Source organism: Gorilla gorilla, chromosome 12 (genome assembly GCF_029281585.2).
Source record: "Gorilla gorilla gorilla isolate KB3781 chromosome 12, NHGRI_mGorGor1-v2.1_pri, whole genome shotgun sequence".
Classification (NCBI taxonomy): domain Eukaryota; kingdom Metazoa; phylum Chordata; class Mammalia; order Primates; family Hominidae; genus Gorilla; species Gorilla gorilla.
In genome coordinates, this window is record NC_073236.2 from 101,461,584 (window position 1) to 101,484,213 (window position 22,630).

The 22,630-nt window shown below is 39.2% G+C and overlaps 1 protein-coding gene across 4 annotated transcripts in view; it reads left to right on the forward strand.

The window, feature by feature from the left end:
• ATL2 (atlastin GTPase 2) overlaps positions 1-22,630 on the forward strand; it is an 82,615-nt gene that overhangs the window by 14,611 nt on the left and 45,374 nt on the right. For all 4 annotated transcript variants that reach the window (XM_019021384.4, XM_019021385.4, XM_055377735.2 and 1 more), the window contains exon 2: positions 19,247-19,491. In XM_019021384.4, coding sequence (XP_018876929.1) covers positions 19,247-19,491 — 245 coding nt within the window. The remainder of the gene's footprint in view (positions 1-19,246; positions 19,492-22,630) is intronic.

Here is a 22,630-nt window from a genome sequence, read left to right on the forward strand (position 1 = left end):
GCTGACGTCACACATATGTTTTCTATTGCTCTATCTTTAGGATGTAAACTCCTAAGGGCAGGATTTTTGTTGTTGTTCTTAATTTTGTTTTACTACTGAATCTGTAGTTCTCAGAACTGTGTTGTAGGTGTTCAGTGACTATTGAAAGAATAAAGATTTATGCACCTCCAGTTCTAGACCTTTCACCCCTTGTGTCAGAATTACCATGGTGCTGGTTAGTGGGGTGCTTGTTAAAAGTTTAGATTTCTGGACTCCATGGATCAGCTGAATCAGACTCTGGAGGTGGGGTCTAAGAATCTGTATTCTGAGCCAGTTACCCAGATGGTTCTTAAACTCTAGTGGGTGTGAGACTTACTGTTTTACGGTGTGGCTGTGGCTAATTAAATATTGACAGTATTAACTCAGTCATAGGCCCATGATAAATAATTGAATTACAAATGTGTTGACCATTCTTTAGTAAGCAGTTTTTTTGCCCTGTGATATGTATGGTAAGGAAGGGTTATGTGTATTTGTAATTGTGATTATTTTGGTTACTCTAGTTTTTTCCCAAACATCTAGTTTAATCTGGAACTTTAGGGAGCTAGAAATCTCAAATACCAGATGTTAGCGAATCCACCTTTCCCAAGCAAAAACAAGCCCTTTAAACCTATTCTTATTCTGCACCTGTAGTTTTTTACTCATAAGAATCGATTAGCTAATACTAGGGATTTATTTTAAATGATAAGCATCATTATGTGGACTGATTTGAGTCTCCTTTCTATGGCTGTATCACTGGGGAACAGTGATTGATCCGTTTAAGAATTATCCTATAACATCGAAAAGCAGTTTGGTGTAGTGGAAACAGCGTGGGTTTAAAAGATAGAAATCTTGATGCATGCATTACCTTTTAACTGTAGAATCTTAAATAATTTTTAAAAAAAAATCTTTGAAGATCCACATTTCCTCTCTCTGAAATGGGACTAATAGCTAAGTTACTGGGTTGTTGAGAGGATTATTTCATTGAGTCATTTCAGTAAATGTAAGTTTTCTTGCCTGTCTGTGGAAGTAAATTTTGAGGCAAATTAAAATGTTTCATTAAAAACAATTGTAATGTATTTCAAACTTACAAAAATGACAGAGAAAGATAAAATAGATACCCAAGTAGCCATTGCATTAATCTAATAGGTAATATTTGCCATATTGATTTTGAATCCTTTTTAAGAGAGAAAATGTTACTGTGCAGTTGAATGGTTCACCCAATAACCTTTCTCTTTTCCCCTTTCTTCGTAGATATACACCTGTCCCGAAAGTGGTGTATGCTTTCTGGTTTTTAAATAGCTTATAACATTTGTATATCTCATAAATAATATACAGTATTGTGTTGTATTTAAAACATGGTGAGTGGTTCAGACTGTATTTTGTAGGTTGATTTAATTTAAATTTTTTTTTTTTTTTTTGAGACGGAGTCTTGCTCTGTCACCCAGGCTGGAGTGCAGTGGCGCGATCTCTGCTCACTGCAGGCTCCACCTCCCGAGTTCATGCCATTCTTCTGCCTCAGCCTCCCTAGTAGCTGGGACTACAGGCGTATGCCACCACGCCTGGCTAATTTTTTGTATTTTTTAGTAGAGATGGGGTTTCACCACGTTAGCAGGATGGTCTCGATCTCCTGACCTCGTAATCCACCCGCCTCGGCCTCCCAAAGTGCTGGGATTACAGGCGTGAGCCACCATGCCTGGCTGCTTGATTTAATTTTTTTCATTCCACGTTGGTGTGGAAGCTTATCCGTATGTAAATATTTAGATCTTATGCATTAATTTCAGTTCTCTGACTTATTTTTTATTTATCCATGGGTATTTAGGTTGTTCCAATTTTTTTTTTTGTAGTTACCAACAATACTTTGGTGAACAAGGAACCATGTTTCGTTCTTCTTGTGTATGTATGCAGGAATTTCTCTAGGATATAAACAACTTACCTAAAAAATATTAAAGTAAGAAAGTTTCAATATTGTGTACTCTCATTCTTTAAAAATCTGGTCCACATAACAAAAGTATGTTCTCCCTCATTTCCCCCCAAAAAAGTACCTAAGAGCCCGTCTGAGACCCTTTTTTTTGGTCTTGACTTGAGGTGAGATTTTCTTCAAGACTTCTCTGTAGAAGAAAATGAAGAGACTTGCAGAACCTGAATAAAATGTCTGAATTTCTGTCTTGTTGATTATAGAGTTCCCCGAGGCTGGGTGTGGTGGCCCACTCCTGGAATCCCAGCACTTTGGGGAGGCTGAGGCAGGAGGATCCCTTTAGTCCAGGAGTTTGAGACCAGCCTGGGCAACATAGTGAGACCTGGTCTCTACAAAAACTAAATTAGTTGACTGTGGTAGTGCATGCCTGTGGTCCCAGCTACTCAGGAAGCTGAGATGGGAGGATCTCTTGAGCCTTGGGGGTCAAGGCCACAGTGAGCTGTGATTGTGCCACTGTACTCCAGCCTGGGCATCAGAGCAAGACCCCATCTCAAAACAAACATGCAAAACACCCAAAATCTTAAAAAAAAAAAAAAAAAAAAAAAAAAAATCCCCTGAGCCATCGTTTATTCTAGAATCTCCTGACTAGCTAACAAAGTTGACTTCATAAATTTTAACCTCATTTAAAATACCAAATTTAAATTTACTTTAGTATTCTTTTTTTTTTTTTTGAAATGGAGCCTTGCTCTGCCCAGGCTAGAGTACAGTGGACGACGATCTCATCTCACTGCAACCTCTGCCCCCCGGGTTCAAGTGATTCTCGTGTCTCAGCCTCCCGAGTAGCTGGGATTACAGGCATCTGCCACCACACCCAGCTATTTTTTTGGTATTTTTAGTAGAGACGGGGTTTCACCATATTGGCCAGGCTGGTTTTAAACTCCTGACCCCAAGTGATCCACCTGCCTTCGCCTCCCAAAGGGCTAGGATTACAGGCGTGAGCCACCGCGCCCGGCCAACTTTAGTATTTTTTTTAAGTACACTTATATATTCAGGTGTATGCTTTAAGAACTGGGTAATATTTGATGACAAACTTTGGGGAAAAATACTTTTGAGTTTATACATTTATAAACCATTTTACATTTTTCTTCGTCTATTTTAATAAATGCATAAAAGCATTTTTTGCCTTAGTGTTCTTTAAGTGGGAACAGCAAAAATTCTGTGACATCAGTGGTAGTTACTATGGAAACGGGGTACATTTCAAGTGGAAAATAGTATGTGAATCCTATAGGAAAAACAACTCTTTGTTTCGTGATTAAATAGTAATGAAGGAAGGGATGAATGGTATTATATACTCTTTAAAGCATTTTTTTTTTTTTTTTTTTTTTTGAGATGGAGTCTGGTTCTGTCACTCAGGCTGGAGTGCAATGGCGGGATCTTGTCTCACTGCAACCTCCGTCTCCCGGGCTCTGGGGTTCAAGCGGTTCTTCTGCCTCAGCCTCCCAAATAGCTGGGATTACAGGCGTGTGGCACCACTCCTGGCTAATTTTTGTATTTTTAGTGGAGACAGGGTTTCACCATGTTGGCCAGGCTGGTCTGGAACTCCTGACCTCAGGTGATCCACCCACCTCGGCCTCCCAAAGTGCTAGGATTACAGGTGTGAGCCACTGCACCTGCCCTCTTTAAAGCATTTTTAAAAGTCTATTTTAGGATAGTCTTTTGTTGTTGGCTAGAAAGGGACAAGTCTAAGGGAGAAAATATTTGATAACTGAAATTGTTAATAAGTCCTTTCCTGGAGTCTTTAAAATTTTTATTTTTGTAATTTGCATTGTAGTTCTAATTTTATATGAGAGAAATATGACTTTATAAGTTCGTAATGTTTTATAGGACCAGATTATAAGTTAAAATATTTTCTTGTAGTATCTGTTTGACTAATAGCTGTTTTTTTTCCTTCAAAAAAAATTTATCGAAGTCCAAGTTTGTGTCTTTGTCAGTACTTGTAATACTCGTATCCCAGGCTGCAGTAGTCTTGTGGGGGAGACCCAGCACTGTTATAAAAGCTCACCCAGGTGATTGGATGAGCTAGAGTAATAGTTTAATAGAGCTAAACTAGCTGATAGTTTTCAATCCTAGCCGTATATCATGTTAACATTTTAAAATAATTTCTTTTTTTTTTTTTTTTTGAGACGGAGTCTCGCTCTGTCGCCCAGGCTGGGGTGCAGTGGCGCGGTCTCGGCTCACTGCAAGCTCCGCCTCTCAGGTCCACGCCATTCTTCGGCCTCAGCCTCCCGAGTATCTGGGACTACAGGCGCCCGCCACCGTGTCCGGCTTACTTTTTTTGTATTTTTAATAGAGACGGGGTTTCACTGTGGTCTCGATCTCCTGACCTCGTGATCTGCCCGCCTTGGCCTCCCAAAGTGCTGGGATTACAGGTGTGAACCACCACGCCCGGCCATTTTAAAATAATTTCTATAGCTTTTTCCTTTTTTAAGTAGAGATTGTTTTATGTACCTCGACTTTTTTGAACTTTGGTATATCAAACCCTTGATAGCAACCCTGGAGTGGTTAGTTGTATCACAGTATTAGCAGTCTCCCAGGAAAAATAGAGCATTACAGTTTAGCTTGAAAACTTTTTTTCTTCCTTGAAAATTTTATTTTAATATTGTTAGAAACTACATGAAATAGAATTAAATGAATGACACTTACATCCTAAACACTTGTGAAATAGAGTGACCCTTGTTAGTCCATATATCCTGAGGACCAGCAATTTTGGCATCATCTTGGATTTAATAATGCAGTTTCAAGCTCAACCCCAGTTTTATTGAATCAGAATATGCATTTTAACAAGATACTCAGGTGATGTGTATTATGTTAAGCTTGACAAGCACTGCTGTAGAGGAAATAACACTAAATAAGACCTGGCCTTGATTTTCCCCCAAACAGTGGTTTAATTGTATGTTTTTCTTATTTTTAAAATGAGCAAATTGGGCTGCATAATCTATAAAGCCTGTGGGAGTGATGTAATAGTTTTAATTTTAAGTATTGAGGCTAATTTTTAAGCATATGTACTAGAACTTGAATGTTGTCATGTATCTTGATATATATTCTAGGGTGTATATGTATGTTCTATTAATGCCTAAAACCTTGTAGTTCTTGGAAAATGCTTTTCCTCCCCAATATAAAAAAGTATCTCTAGAGGTTTTTTTTTTTTTTTGAGACGGAGTTTTGCTCTGTCACGCAGGCTAGAGTGCAGTGGTGCGATCTTGGCTCACTGCAAGCTCCGCCTCCTGGGTTCAAGCGATTCTTCTGCCTCAGCCTCCTGAATAGCTGGGACTACAGGTGTGCCACCACGCCCAGCTAATTTTTGTATTTTTAGTAGAGATGAGGTTTCACCATGTCTACTTCTTTTTTTTTTTCCTTAATCCCAAATGTGATAGGAAACATTTCTGACTGAGGGTTCTGTAGGAAGTAAATCATAAGTATATTAAACAAACATATATATAGTAACTATAAACTTTTTATTTTATTTATTTTTGAGACGGAGTCTTACTCTGTTGCCAGGCTGGAGTGCAGTGGCGTGATCTTGGCTCTCTGCAATCTCTGCCTCCTGGGTTCAAGTAATTCTCCTGCCTCAGCCTCTCAAGTAGCTGGGATTACAGGCACCCACCACCACGCCCAGCTAATTTTTGTATTTTTAGTAGAGACAGGGTTTCACCATGTTGGCCAGGATGGTCTCGATCTCCTGACCTCATGATCCACCTGCCTCGGCCTCCCAAAGTGCTGGGATTACAGATGTGAGCCACCACACCCAGCCGGCTAAACCTTTTAAATTAGATTTCCAGCATTAAATTATGTACTGTATACAAGGTACTCCAGTTTACAGCGAACACAAAGTTTTTTGAAATAAAAAACCTGTTGTAAAATACTGTTTAAGCATCTGATTTAGTGTAGAATTAAAGGGACTTTAGGGTGGTAATTTAAACATTTCTTTAAAACTATCTAGATTGTGAATAGACAGTTCATACAAGAGGAAACATGTATAGAAATGGTTGTTAGTGAAAGAAATGAGTATTAAAGCAGTTTGAGTGGTGTGACTGAAGAACTTAATTTTCAGTTTTATTTAATTTTATTTACGTTAAAAACAGTTTTGTTAGTATGGATACAAATATGAGTGGAAAATGATTAATATTTGATTTGGTTATTATACTGGAAAACTTTGTTGGAACAACTTTTATACATGTCTGCTTTTTCAGTTGTAAGTTTTATGAAATTAAATGATTATGTGTTTCTGATAAGCATTTAGTGTCTAAGTTGAAATGTGCTGTAGGTGTAAAATACACAGCAGATTTAGAAGACTGTATGTAAAGTAATAATCGGCCAGGCGTGGTGGCTCATGCCTGTAATCCCAGCGCTTTGGGAGGCTGAGTGAGGTGGGTGGATCACTTGAGCCCAGGAGTTCGAGACCAGCCTGGGCAACATGGTAAAACTCTATCTCTACAAAAAATATAAAAAAAAATTAGCTGGCTCACGCTTGTAGTCCCAACTACTTGGAAGGCTGAGGGAGGAGAATTGCTTGAGCCGAGATCGCACCATTGCACTCCAGCCTGGTTGATGAGAGTGAAACCCTGTCTCAAAAAAAAAAAAAAAAAAAAAAAAAAAATTATTTAAATGATTTTTTTAAAATGTGACTTAGAAAACTTAAAATTACATATGTGGCTAATTTTTCTTGTGGGTAAGGCTGTCTGTTCTATATTCTTAATAGTAATTTTTTGTTTTCTTATTATATTGATTACTTAGAGTTGTTAAACTCTGCAAATGTGGCCAGGCATGGTGGCTCACGCCTTTAATCCCAGCACTTTGGGAGGGCGAGGTGGTGGGTGGATCATTGAGGTCAGGAGTTCAAGACCAGCCTGGCCAAAATGGTGAAACCTGTCTCTATTAAAAATACAAAAATTAGGCATGGTGGTGCGTGCCTGTAATCCCAGCTACTCAGGAGGCTGAGGCAGGAGAATTGCTTGTACCTGCAAGACGGGGGTTGCAGTGAGCCGAGATGGCACCACTGCACTCCAGCCTGGGTGACAGAGCGAGACTCAAAAAAAAAAAAAAAAAAAAAAAAAAAGAAAGAAAGAAAACATCCAAACAAATGTGACTATGCATTTATCTGTTTTTCATTTTAGTTCTCTGAATTTTTGCTTCATGTATTTTGAGTTTCTTACTTGGCATTGTTATGTCTTTCTGATGAGTACACATTTTATATCTGGTATGCTTTTAGTCTTGAAGCCAGCTTTGATGTTTATGTAGCTACTTTAGCTTTCTTACGATTAATGTCTGTATAGTATACCTTTTCCCCTTTTACTTTGAAACTTTACTTGAACCAAGCTCTGTCTTTTTATTAAAAGGACACCTCTAATATACAGTATGGCCAGGCACCGGTGGCTCACGCCTGTAATCCCAGCACTTTGGGAGGCCGATGAGGGTGGATCATCTGAGGTCAGAAGTTCAAGACCAGCCTGACCAATGTGATGAAACCCCGTCTCTACTAAAAATACAGACGTTAGCTGGGCATGGTGGAGGGCGACTGTAATCTCAGCTACTCGGGAGGCTGAGACAGCAGAATTGCTTGAACCCAGGAGGCGGAGGTTGCAGTGAGCTGAGATCGTGCCATTGCACTCCAGCCTGGGCAACAAGAGTGAAACTCCATCTCAACAACAACAAAAAAATACAGTATATAGTTTTGCTTTTATTACCCAGTCTGACAGTCTCTGCCTTTTTATTGGAGTGTTTAGTGTATTTATATTTGATGTAATTATTGAATTTAGTTGGGTTTAAGGTTGCCATCTTGCGTGTTTTTCATTCATCTCTTTTGTCTTTTGTTCTTATTTTTTACTTTGAGTTCATTGAATATTTTTTAGTATTTTATTTTGGTTTCTTATTGGCTTTTTTTTGTTTTTGTTTTTGAGAAAGAGTTTCGCTCTTCTTACCCAGGTTGGAGTGCAATGGCGCAATCTCGGCTCACTGCAACCTCCGCCTCCTGGGTTCAAGGGATTCTCCTGCCTCAGCTTCCCGAGTAACTGGGATTACAGGGATGTGCCACCACACCTGGCTAATTTTTGTATTTTTAGTAGAGAAAGGGTTTCTCCATGTTGGTCAGGCTGGTCTCGAACTCCCGACCTCAGGTGATTCTCCTGCCTTGGCCTTCCAAAGTGCTGGGATTACAGACGTGAGCCACGACACCTGGCCCCTTATTGGCTTTTTAAGCTATACCTTTTTTCTTTTTGTTTGTTTTAAAGCCGTTACTCTAGGGCTAATGATATTCATCTTTAATATATCTGCCTATTTAGAATCAATGTTTTACCACTTTCCACTTTAAAATCATAACCTTAGGGTATAATTTCATTTACTTTGCCTCATAACATGTCTTTTAAAATTTTGTACTTCTACATACTTTATAAACCCCACATTGATCAATTATCTTTTAGGGAGATTACTTGGAGGAAAGAACCAGTCTTTTATATTTGTATCTGTTTACTATTTTGGATTCAGATCAATAGGAAGGAATAAAGAGACTTTCCATTTGATAATGTTTCATTTCAGCCTGAAGAACATTATATAGCTCTCATGTAATGCACATCTGCTAATGACAGATAATCTTTGCTTTTTTTTTTTTTTTTTGAGACAGAGTCTTGCTCTGTCGCCAGGTTGGAGTGCAGTGGCACAATCTCCGCTCACTGCAACCTCCCGGGTTCAAGTGATTCCCCTGCCTCAGCCTCCCAAGTAGCTGGGATTACAGGTGCATGCCACCACGCCGGCTAATTTTTTGTATTTTCATAGAGACGGGGTTTCACCATGTTGGCCAGGATGGTCTCGATCTCCTGACCTCGTGATCTGCCCACCTTGGCCTCCCAAAGTGCTGGGATTACAGGCGTGAGCCACCGCACCTGGCCATACTCTTGCTTTTGCTGTCTTTATTTTGCTTTCATTTTTGAATGATCGTTTCACTGAATATAAAAGTCTAGGTTGACACTTTTTTTAAAGTGTTTAAAGCTATCAATCCCTTGTCTTCTGGCCTCCAGTGCTTCAGTGATGATGTGATAAGCAGCAGTTATTCGAATTATTCTGCTCTGTATAATTGTATAATTATTACATAACTATGCAATAATTACTTGAATATTCTGCTCTGTGTCCTGTTATCTTTGGTTTTTGGTTTTTAGCAGTCTGGCTGATGTGGTTTTCTTTGTATTACTGTACTGGAGGTTTGCTGAGCTTTTTGGACCTGTAAATCTCTGTCATCAAATTTTGGTAACATTATGACTATTGCTTCTTCAAATATTTTTTCAGCTCCAGCCTCACTTTGTTCTCCTTCTGGGATTCTAAATGCAGGTTGGATAGTGTTCCATAGGTTCATGAGACTCTCTTAGTTTTTCTTTATTCTTTTTTCTCTCTGTACTTCAGATTAGAAAATCTCTTTTGATCTCTTTGCAAGTTTACAAACTTTCTTGTGTTACCTACAGTCTGCTGTTGTCCATCCAGTGAGTATTTCATTTTAATTATTGTACTTGTCAGTTCTAGAATTTTCATTTGTTTTTTAATAGTTTCTATAGTTTTTTGGCTGAGACTCCTCATCTATTTATTTATTAAGACTTTATTTTCCTGTAAGTCCTTGAACGTATTTACAGTATCTGGTTAAAAGCATTTGTCTGCTAAATTCAACATCTGGGTCATGGCAGAATTGGTACTGTTAACTGCTTTTCTTTCTTGACTATGGGCTACATTTCCTTCTTTCTATGTCTAGTAATTTCTGATTTATATACTGTATATTAAATGTTATGCATTGTAGAGATTTTGGATTCTCTTAGCTTGTTTTTGGTTTGGCAAGCAGGTTAATTACTGATGGATCTTGACCTTGGCTTTGCTTCATACTTCGTTAGTGTAGGTCTGTGGAAAGCTTAGAGGAAATCTCCCTAACTTAGTGGGACTAAATTTCCAAACTGTGTACCTTGCAGATCTTTTCAAGTCTTGGTTTTATTTAGACTTTGATTGGATGGATTGTCAGTAGGCCTTACTCTAGAACTTGACCCTTAATTCTAAGATATGTCCATTCTAGTGTCTCAGCTTGATGCCTAAGGTATAGATGTTTCTTTCCACTCTGGCTGGGCCAGAACTCCAAAGTGTCTCAGTAATGTTTGACTTCTGTTTCTTTCTCAACCCTGTAGTAGCTTCCTTCTGTTAAGCATTGCATAGTGTTGTGTTCCCCTGCACCTGTGATGCTTGTTGTCCTTGTCCAAGGAGTTCTGGGCTCCACCTCTGCGTAGATCCTTTTTCTCTGGTATCCTGCCTCACAGATTCCTACTGCTCTAGCAATCTTGAATTCAGATCTTTGTGCTCTAGTTCTTCACTCTATAGTTAGGAAATTGTTCCCAGGCAGAGAGCTGGGAGTGATCATGGCACTCACCTTGAAAGTGTCCTTGTGCTACTTGTTGTCCATTGCTTGAAAAACAATGCTTCATATATTTTGTCTAATTTTATAGCCACGGTCGAGGGCCAGTCTGATACCAGTTACTCTAATGACTAGAAGTCTCAAATATCCTCCCTCCCCCAAATAGCTGTGTTTTTAAAAATGCAAAATAGAATTGGGGATGATTTTTGCTACTTTGTAGTCTGCCCTTTTCCCACTTGATTTTATGGTGTTTTTTTTTTTTTTTTGGTTGTTGTTTTTGAAACAGAGTTTTGCTCTGTCGCCCAGGCTGGAGTGCAATGGCACGATCTTGGCTCACTGCAGCCTCCACCCCTGGGTTCAAGCAATTTTCCTGCCTCAGCCTCCCGAGTAGCTGGGATTACAGGGGCCTGCCGCCACACCTAGCTAATTTTTGTATTTTTAGTAGAGACAGAGTTTCATCATGTTGGCCAGGCTGGTCTCAAACTCCTGACCTTAGGTGATCCGACTGCCTCAGCCTCCCAAAGTGCTGGGATTACAGACGTGAGCCACTGCACCTGGCCAATTTTATGCTGTTTAAAAAAATACATAGATTTTTTGGCTAGGTGAGGTGGCTCATGCCTGTAATCCCAGCACTTTGGGAGGCCGAGGCGGGTGGATCTCCTGAGGTCAGGAGTCTGAGACCAGCCTGATCAACAAGGTGAAACCCCATCTCTAGTAAAAATACAAAAGAATTAGCCAGGCGTGGTGGCAGGTGTCTGTTGTCCCAGCTACTTGGGAGGCTGTGACAGAAGAATTGCTTGAACCTGGGAGGTGGAGGTTGTAGTGAGCCGAGATCGTGCCACTGCACTCCAGCCTGGGCAACAGAGCAAAACTCTGTCTCAAAAAAAAAAAAAATTAAATATATAGATGTATAATTTTTTTAGAGTGTAAATGTGTTTTTTAGGCTGCATAATATGTCAGTATATGGCTAACATAACTGTTCGGCCACTTTCCAGTTTTGAGGTACGCAACATTAATTTTTGCCACCAGAGTAAAATTAGTGTCCTTATTTCCTTATAATAAATCCCTAGAAATATATTTAACCATCGTATAACCTCTTTAAGGCTCTTAAAAAATATGTGCTAGAATAAACTTGAATACTTAGATACTGTTTTCACTTGGGTATGAAATATAAATGTTGAGGTTCAAGTACTAGGCACTAACACATTACTTAGCTTTTGTGGGATAACTAATTTTTATAAGTAGACTGAATAGACTGAATCAAGGTTACTTTCCATAAAAATTTGTTTCAAGTTTTTGTTTGGAATGTGAATAATAAAATATACTTTTCATTCCTTTTGAAAGGTGAATTATTCTTTGTTCTCTTTTTATAAGTTTAGTTTTGGGTTGATGTAATCTAACATTAATGCTACATTTTATTATAATGAAGATTTGTAGCACTTTTTTATTATCTTAGTTTATAATTAAGCTTGAACTTTGCTGATGGATCTAGGTCAGCCCTGAAGTATAAATTTTGCTGTTGGAATACATGCTGAGTGTCTGAATTTGGCAGATTTAAGATAATGTGTGATTAGACAACAAAAAGACAGGTGTCTTATTTAAATAGACTTTTTTGGGTTTTTTTTAGAGCAATTTTAGCTTCACAGCAATATGAAGCGAAAGTGTAGTTCACGTACTCCCTGCCCCTCCATATACACACTGTCCGCCGCCATCAGCATTTCACCCACAGTGGTGCTTTTGTTAAAATCAATGAACCTTCACTAACACATCATTATCATCCAAAGTCTATAGTTTTACATTATGGTTCACTCTTGGGGTTGTATATTCAATGGTTTTTTTCATAGATGTATAATGACAGGTATCAACCAATTTCGTATTATAGAGAATAGTTTCACTGCCCTAAGAAATCTTTTGTGTTATGCCTGTTCATCCCTCCCTATCCCCCTAACCCCTGGCAATCACAGGTCTTTTTACTAAGACACCTTTCTTTTGTTAGGCCGTATGGCAAATAGATATTAGGTAGGTACCTTAGTGTTAATGTGTGGAGAGATGTTTGAGAAGCAAGTGATCATCTTTAGATGTCTTTTAGCTTTGACCTTGAAAGACCCATCTGGGGGCTAGCATAGGGAAAACTGACTTGGAACTGTGAATCACAAAAATGTGTTGGAGGGCTGAAATCTACTTGTCTCAGTAAATTTTTGGCATTGAAGAATGGAAATAAAATCACTATTCTATACACAGGACGTAACTTCAGTTTAAAATCTTAGAGTAGTGCGGAATTTAGAGACTTTTAATTGTAGGCAATCACTAAATGCTAGTACAGTATTTACAGGTATCCTAATGAAATTTACATACAATTCTCTTTTATTCATTTGCTTATATCAGTGTTTGATGGAGTGCTTTATCTGTATTTAGTCCATATTTGGTAGAGAAATCACCATGGGGAGTAAGTAGATAGATGCAGGTGTATCACATCATTGTTAGGCTCCATTATACTTTTGAAATCTATTTGCTACCCTTCTCTTTAAAAGGCTGTAGACTAGATATGGTGACAAATATGTAGACACATTCTGTCTATTTGAAAGGCCTTTGTCTGTGCTAATAAACTTGGTTGCATAGTGACTGGCCAACTAATATAGGTGAATTTTCGAGTTAACAAAGGTTTTCTGCCCAGTGGGGTTTTTTTTTTCCTATTTTTTTTTTATTATACTTTAAGTTTTAGGGTACATGTGCACAATGTGCAGGTTAGTTACATATGTATACATGTGCCATGCTGGTGTGCTGCACCCATTAACTCGTCATTTAGCATTAGGTATGTCTCCTAATGCTATCCCTCCCCCCTTCCCCCACCCCACAACAGTCCCCAGAGTGTGATGTTCCCCTTCCTGTGTCCATGTGTTCTCATTGTTCAGTTCCCATCTATGAGTGAGAACATGCGGTGTTTGGTTTTTTGTCCTTGCGATAGTTTACTGAGAATGATGATTTCCAATTTCATCCATGTCCCTACAAAGGACATGAACTCATCATTTTTTATGGCTGCATAGTATTCCATGGTGTATATGTGCCACATTTTCTTAATCCAGTCTATCATTGATGGACATTTGGGTTGGTTCCAAGTCTTTGCTATTGTGAATAGTGCCACAATGAACATATGTGTGTATGTGTCTTTATAGCAGCATGATTTATAGTCCTTTGGGTATATACCCAGTAATGGGATGGCTGGGTCAAATGGTATTTCTAGTTCTAGATCCCTGAGGAATCGCCACACTGACTTCCACAATGGTTGAACTAGTTTACAGTTCCACCAACAGTGTAAAAGTGTTCCTATTTCTCCACATCCTCTCCAGCACCTGTTGTTTCCTGACTTTTTAATGATTGCCATTCTAACTGGTGTGAGATGATATCTCATTGTGGTTTTGATTTGCATTTCTCTGATGGCCAGTGATGATGAGCATTTTTTCATGTGTGTTTTGGCTGCATAAATGTCTTCTTTTGAGAAGTGTCTGTTCATATCCTTTGCCCACTTTTTGTTGGGGTTGTTTGTTTTTTTCTTGTGAATTTGTTTGAGTTCATTGTAGATTCTGGATATTAGCCCTTTGTCAGATGAGTAGGTTGCGAAAATTTTCTCCCATTTTGTAGGTTGCCTGTTCACTCTGATAGTAGTTTCTTTTGCTGTGCAGAAGCTCTTTAGTTTAATTAGATACCATTTGTCAATTTTGGCTTTTGGGTTTTTTTTTTTTTTTCTTAAACTTCTAAAAAACCAACTAATGCTTTCTTTACAATAAGAGCAAAACTATTTGTTTGTTTTAGCAAAATCACCAACCTCCACACTTGGTCGTTGTGATATTTTAGCAGTTATTACTTTTGAGTTCTTTTTTAGAGTGTTTTACTTGGTTCATAATTTTTTTTTTTTTTTTTTTGAGATGGAGTTTCGCTCTTGTTGCCCAGGCTGGAGTGCAATGGCGCAATCTTGGCTCACCGCAACCTCCGTTTCCTGGGTTCAAGCAATTCTCCTCCCTCAGCCTCCTGAGTATCTGGGATTTCAGGCAAGCACCACCACTCCTGGCTAATTTTGTATTTTTAGTAGAGATGGGGTTTCTCCATGTTGGTCAGGCTGGTCTTAAACTCCTGACCTTAGGTGATCCGCCCTCCTCAGCCTCCCAAATTGTTGGGATTACAGGCGTGAGCCACCGCGCCTAGCCAAGCTTCATAATTTTTATGGAATTTTTGTGTTACGTATACTTAATACTCTTGAGTTGCCGGAGGTATTTCCTCAAGCTATTTGATTATCATATTTGCTTATAAACTAGGTAAGGGCAGGGCCAGGCATAGTGGCTCATGCCTGTAATCCTAGTACTTTGGGAGACTGAGATGGGTGGATCACCTGAGGTCAGGAGTTTGAGATCAGCCTGGCCAACATGAGGAAACCTTGTCTCTACAAAAAATACAAAAATTAGCTTGGCGAGGCGTTGGGCACCTGTTGTTCCAGCTACTCTGGAGGCTGAGACAGGAGAATGGCTTGAACCCTGGAGGCAGAGGTTGCAGTGAGTCGAGATCTCACCACTGCACTCCAGCCTGGGTGACAGAGCCCTCTGCCTCAAAAAAAAAAAAAAAAAAAAGTAACGGCAGATGTAAGACTCCTGAGTAAAATGCTTAAATTTCATTCATTCAAGAAATATTTACAAGGCACCTGCTAGGCTAGGTGTCAGGCACTGTTCTAGGTGCTGGTAGAGAATGGTTAACAGGGTGATTGGGATCCTTACTTTAGTGGCACACTCATTCTGTGGAGCGGGAGATATAAGGTACACATTTAAACGAATGAAAAAAGGTTGTTTTAGGAATTGAAAAAAACTATGAATAAATCTGTTTCATTAAAGTGTTAAGGAAAGGGATCTGTGATTTAGATTGAGTGGTCAGGGAGGGCCATGCTGAGGAGACAACATTTGAGCTGAAGAGCTGGATGATGGAGACATAAGCCATGTGAATTTGTAGGGACAGAGCATTCCAGATAGGGGACAACACAGGAAAAAATTCTAAGGTGGGAAACAGGGTTAGCTTCATCAGGGAACAGCAAGAAGGCCAGATTGTCCAGGCTTTGGGAATGAATAGGAGTGTGTTGTAAGATGAAATGTGCTTTATAAGGCCCCCTGCTGTGGAGAGGAGGCTGGGCCCAGATCGTATACGACTATGGAAGCCATGGTAAGGTATTTAAGGGCTTTCTTCTTTTGTTTGTCTGTTTTCTGCTTATGATGGGAAACTAAGTGGTAAATTGGCAATCCAAGAGGGGAGACATTTAATAAGTAAGTACTTCATAAATATTCAAGTGATAGATTAAAATTTGGGGAGTATAGAATGACTAAACTTGGTTGGAAGCCTCAGGGAAGATTCTTGTTCCTGGAAAGTGACTTTTAAGCTGAGATTTAAGGAGTAAGTATGAATTGATTAGGAAACAACAAAGGAAAGAGTACTCTAGGCAGAGGAATATTAAAGCAGAGTCTAGAAAGAGCTTAGCAGCATGAGGATCTGATGAAAGTTTAGCTTGGCTACCTAGTTTAAACCTGGGGTTCCCAACCCTAGGGCCGTGGACTGGTACTCGTCCGTGGCCTGTTAGGAACTGGGCCGCACAGCAAGAGGGGAGTAGCAGGCGAGCGAGCATTACTGCCTGAGCTTCGCCTCCTGTCAGACCCATGGTGACATCAGATTCTCATAGGAGCGTGAACCGTATTGTGAACTGCACGTGTGAGGGATCTGGGTTGTGTGCTCCTTATGAGAATCTAACTAATGCCTGATGATCTGAGATGGAACAGTTTTATCCTGAAACCACTGCTCCCCCTTCTGTGGAAAAGTTGTCTTTCATGAAACCAGACCCTGGTACCAAGAAGGTTGGGCACCACTGGTTTAAAGAGAAGAATAGCACCAAAAGAGGCAACAGAGATTGGCGGTGAGTACGGGACCTTATAGAGCACGTGTAGGATTTTAGTCATTAGTCCTCTGTAACAGTGATTTTAAGGAGGGTAACCTGGTCAACTTTACATGTAACTATATTATTTAGTTGCTACTCTGTGGAGGTTAGATTGGATTGGGTAAGAGGACAAGAGTATTAATGAAGGGAAACCAGTTAGATGCTACAGTGTGAGATAAGGTGGCAGTGACAAGTGCAGGAATATTATCAATAGAGATTCAGAAATGAAGACAAATTAAGAAGGTGGTTATTGATTAGATTTAGGGGTAAGTAAAAGACACGTAGACGTATCTCTATATGTCAAGGACAGCCAGCAAGTCTGTGCCAGAGCAGATGGGTGGATGGCAGTGTCAGTACACAGCTACACTGGTCAAGTGAAAATCACCATAGCATTTTGGCATTTCAAGGGGAAAATAAAAGCTTCTCCTGTTGGATTGGTTATTTTGAAGTTAGTGTTAACTTACACCTATGGTGCTTACTGCGTAGCATACATATTTCAACTCATTGAATCCTGATGACAACCCTATGAGTTAGGTACTGCTATGCCTGTTTGACACACACCCATTTTCCAGATGAGAAAACAGGTGCAGAGAAGTTAAGTGACATGCTTCGAGGCAGTTTGCTCCCTACTTCATGGTCTTAAACCACTAATTAAGCTTAGAAACTTATACCGTTTGCAACCTGTTTTGCTATTTATCTGGACCTACCTAATGAGACGTTAATTTAGAATTTAACTGTATTGCAACTTTTCCTGGAAAGTTCACTTTTTGCATGCATTCAAATAGCATACCTGACTATTGCTATATACCATTGATACAGGCAGTGATAATGTCCCCTTTAACTAAATATTGATTGCTTTTACTTTCAAAGATTCTCCTTTGAAGTGGCTTGCTCTTTATAATGCATTGTCATTGTTTTCAGCACATTTTGAAATAGTGCTGTTGACTTTGCTATATACAGTTAAAGGTGCCTCGTGATGTGGAGGTAGAGGCTCTAATAGTCTTTGCAAATCAGATAAGTGAGATGCTTCTTTTGGTAATAAGATTAAAAATCCACTAATGTAGTTATATAATCTTTGCTCTGTGAATATTGGTTATGTGGATAAGGTATTACTGAACCGTTGACTAATAATGTACCACGCCTTAGTGGACTGGCTTTCTCCTCAGAGTAGGACAGTCATTGATTGCATTGAAAACAGTGGATACCGTATGTGTCCTTAGAGTGGAAACTGACACTTAGTAGACAGGCTCAAGGAGGGGATCTCTTAGAAATTTTGATGTGGGAGAAGATAAGGTCCCCAGGAGTAACTAGTTGCTACGTGGGATCAAGCAGTTGGTAGAGAAGAAAGTCAGACAAGGTATGTGTCCTCTGAAGCTAGGTGTTTTTTTAAAGAAGAACAGAAACCTAGACTTTGGAAGTTTATCTCTGCTATTTACATTTTCTGTACTTCTTCGTCACTATTCAGTAAAGTTATGTCTGCAAAGGTTACCTTATTTTAGTGTGTTGTGGTGAACAAAGGAAGGGTTTATATGGCTGTTTTGGGGAGCTATATAGTCTTAAAGTGGTGGCTGTAGTGTTTGGTGAGAAAGAGCTCCAGTGGGAGATGAAATTCTGAGATATAAATGCATCTCACTGACTCTTCTTTAATGAAACATTAATCCTGTGCTTTGCTTTAATGAGGAGGTTGTAGTACTAGGTTACTGTTATTAAATTAGGGACTCATTGTAAGTATCATTTTTGGAAACTTGTTAGAACCCTAATTTTCCTCTTTAAGTTTCAGAATGAAAAATAACATGAATAATTTTTGTTTGTTTGTTTTTTGAGACTGAGACTCACTCTGTTGCCCAGGCTGGAATGCAGTGGTGCGATCTCAGCTCACTGCAACCTCTGCCTCCCAGGTTCAAGCGATTCTCCTGTCTCAGCCTCCCAAGTAGCTGGGACTACAGGTGCCTGCTACCATGCCCAGCTAATTTTTGTATTTTTAGTAGAGACGGGGTTTCCCCATGTTGGTCAGGCTGGTCTCGAACTCCTGACCTCAGGTGATCTGCCTGCCTCAGCCTCCCAAAGTGTTGGGATTACACCCACTGCACCCAGCCACATGAACAATTTTAATATATGTTTTTAATGTTTGTAAAGTAGAGTAATGTTTGTGAATTTTCTAGGTGATGCTTACAGGGAAAATTGGGATTTGAAGTATCAGGTGAAATTGATTTTTCCCCTCTTTAGTTTATGTGTGCATACAGTTGGAAAAGTTATTTACAGAATAATACAGGGCTCAAAAACAGCTGCTGTTGACATGAACGTTCTCAATGAAGTTAAGACTTCATTGAGATAGAGGCCATATTTAGTATTATTGTTTATCTGTATGTATAATGGTGTATGAGTCCATTTTCATGCTGGTAATAAAGACATACTTGAGACTGGGCAATTTACAAAAGAAAGAGGTTTAATGGAATCACAGTTCCACGTGGCTGGGGAGGTCTCACAATCATGGCGGAAGGTGAAAGGCACATCTCACATGGTGGCAGATGAGAAGAGAGCTTGTGCAGGGAAACCTCTCATAAAATCATCAGATTTCGTGAGACTTATTCACTATCATGAGAACAGCACAGGAGAGAGCCTCCCCCATGATTCAGTTACCTCCCACTGGGTCCCTCCCACAACATGTGGAAATTGTGGGAGCTACAATTCAAGATGAGATTTGGGTGGGGACACAGCCAACCATATCAAGTGGGAAATCTTATCAGCATTCTTTGTCCTGTCACAGAGGGAGTGAGAAATCCAAAGGAACATTATAATGATCTATAATGGGGGAGGGGGCAATTACTTATTTGAAATTTTGCTTTAGTTGTGGTCCTTAATGAAAGTTTGTAATATAGGGATTAAAGTAACCAGTTTCTTTCTTTTTAAATTCTAGGTGAGAATTATGAAGATGATGACCTAGTAAATTCTGATGAGGTTATGAAGAAACCATGTCCAGTACAGATTGTTCTTGCTCATGAAGATGACCATAACTTTGAACTTGATGAAGAAGCTTTGGAGCAGATATTGCTACAGGAGCACATACGAGATCTTAACATAGTAGTGGTATCTGTGGCAGGAGCTTTTCGTAAAGGGAAGTCATTTCTACTGGACTTCATGCTTAGATACATGTATAACAAGGTGAATAGTCTTTTAAATTGAACCCAATTAAAAAGAAAAAAGCACCAACCATGCCTGTTAAAAAAATAGACAAAAACCAGAACTGTATCTTTTTTTTTTTTTTTTTTAATTTAAGTGGTCTCACTCTGTTACCCAGGATGAAGTGCAGTGGTGTGATCACGGCTCACTGCAGCCTCAACCTCCCAATCTCAAGCAATCCTCCCACCTCAGCCTCCCGAGAAGCTAGGACTACAGGCGTGTGCCACCATGCCCAACTCTTAAAAAAACTTTTTTTTTTTTTTTTTTGTAGCTATGGGGGTCTTACTTTGTTGTCCAGGCTGACAGAACTGCATTTTTAATTCTATAGAAATATAATTCTTTATAGGACTTCCTGGTCAATACAGTAATGTAAGTTTGAGCTCTTGATTCTTCATCGCCATAATTCCCTTCTGCATATACTGCATATGGAAACATATAATTGAGCATCTGTGTTCCAGGCATTGTGGCTCTAACCCAAGTTGTCTGAGTATATCCTAGAAGTCTCTGAAGTACTATTTATCTTCTTTCCCTTTTTGTTACTTCTTAACACTTTCCTTTTGCCACCTTTACAGTGAGTAAAGTAGATGGATAGAGACCTTTGAAAAAGTATATCTGTGTTCCTCAAACAAGTCATTTTTAGTGACTATTACCTTTGGAGATAAAGTCCAGTTCCTTAGAGTGGCTTCTGCAGCCATCCATGATCTCTGAATCTCATCTCTTGCCCTTCATATGTCAAATAAACTATAGTTTTTGCTGTTCCTTGAGTATGCCATGTTTTTTTTCTCAAATATTATGGTATTCTTGGCTCATCTTTTCATGGGGGCCTTCCCTGACATCTAGGACTATATTACATCCTCTTCCTAACTCATGGTACAGGTTGTATGTTTTATTGATATTACTTTAGTTGCTTATTTTTTTCTGGCTACTTTAATCTCTGTCATGGGTGGGCCCTCTGTTGATTATCAAGCACCTGGCACAAGAATTGGGTCTTAGGAGATACTTACATTTTAATTGATGAATCTCTTTCCGTTCTATACATTTTCACTTTGAGATGGTACCAGACAATTGCTACTTACCTATCTCTCCCTGACTCTGACTTTCTCTCCTGAAAAAAAAAAAGCAAAAAAAATTTTTTCACTGGAATTGGAATGTTTTTCTGATAATTGCAAGTTGGACTGAGGGATTGGGAGTTTGAAAGGGAACAGGAGAAGGAATTGGAAATTTTGGAGTGGAGCACTTAGTGGAATTGCTATATAGGGAACTTTTGACATTGAGAAGCCACATGAATTATTAGAAATAATACTTTGACAGAATTAGGTAATTGTCTAAACACCTGTCAGGGTGCTCACCTTTATGAGTTCTGTGACATTTGTAATTGGGTGTGCATTCTCTTCGAGGTAAGAAATAAGGTAAACATTCTCATTTGGTTTTCCAGGAAGCTTTTCAGTAAAGTTTTTTCATGGGGATCATTTCAGGCTTTCTCAAATATACCTGAGTATCAATAGCATAGTTTATATTAGAAAACTATGTATTACATGTTTGGGACATTGAGAAAGATACATCATTTTAAAGTTTTTCTCATTGATTGAGACGTCATCTCACTCTGTCACATAGGCTGGAGTGCGGTGGTGTGAACATGGCTTTTAGTGTCAGTTTAGTGGACTACAGCCCAACCTCCTCTGCTCAAGTGATCCTCCCACCTCAGCCTCCTAAGTAGGTGGCACTACAGGCATGCACCACAATGCTTGGCTGATTTTTAAATTTTTTGTAAAGATGGGGTTCTCACTATGTTGTCCAGGCTGGTCTTGAATCCTGGCCTCAAGTGATTCTCCCACCTCAGCCTCCCAACGTGTTGGGATTACAGGTATGAGCCACCATGCTCAGCTAAAGTTTTCCCATTTAGACTTGATCTAGAATTTTACATCTGAAATAGAGAAATGTTTAAGTAGTGGCATATTTTTTAAAAAAACTACATTTAAAGATGATAAAGGATTTCTATATTTTGAGGTCCTCTTAAGTCCTTAAGTTAGCTTGTGTATATTGTATCTATCTGTGTCTAAGCTGTTTAGTGCAAATGTATTTTGTTCCAAGTAGGTCACAGACAGTAGAAAGTTAGAAGGGGAGGGAAGCTTAGATCACTTATCTAGGAATGACAGATAAGTTTCACCTCAGGTGCCATTTCTGTTTCCATCTCTGATCAGTTAGTAGTGGCTGTTCAGAGTGGAGTAGCAGCCCCCCATTGCCATGTATTTGCAATCTCTGCACAAACGGAACTCTCTTTCCTGGGGGAGTTGTAGAAGCCATGCAAAGGTTATGATGGCTTGAGTGAGGTTATACGTCTAGTTAGTGGCTTCTAAGCTGAAATATCTTTATTGGCTTTCGTTTATAGTATTGCCCTATAGAATTCCTGATATAAATCACCTTATTCTGTCAATCAAAAATTGCATTTAAATGGTATCTGATTTTTGGATAATGTGCCTCCACTTAAACTGATCATGTGGTGGGTCATGCTTTTCCTATGAGATGAAAGTAAAGAAGGAGAAATAATGGGGTAGTTGGATTTATTTTATTAACCTGTATGCCTGCACAGGTGGGATGCTAGCTGAAAGAAGTAGAAGAGTAGCGACATACTGACAGTGTAAGTTTTCAATGTTGACTTGAGTCAATGTATGTAAGTATGCAGTTGACGAAAGTAGTGAGTAGTTTTATAAGAGGAGATTAAAATCTGTAATCAAAGACAGAATTGGTGGGTATGGTTATGGTGTGAGGGATGTTGGCTTTCCCCTCCTAAATAAATGTTACACTCAAGTATTCTATGCCCTGCCCCCCCACTTCTAATTCTTATTTGCTTATTTAGGGGTGTGCTTTAGATAAATGTATCTTTTCCTTAAAAATTTTTTTCCTTTGAAGTATAATTTATATGCAGAAAAGGTGCACAAATCTTAAGTGTACAGCTTGATGAAATTTTACATAGGTATACACCCTTACTACCACCATCCAGATGAAAATACAGAACAACCCCCGCTTTGTGTTCCTTCTCAGTTAATATCTACCCCCCCCACCCCCCCAAAAGTAACTGCTGTTCTGAACTTTTCACCACAGGTTCATTTCACTGTTTTTG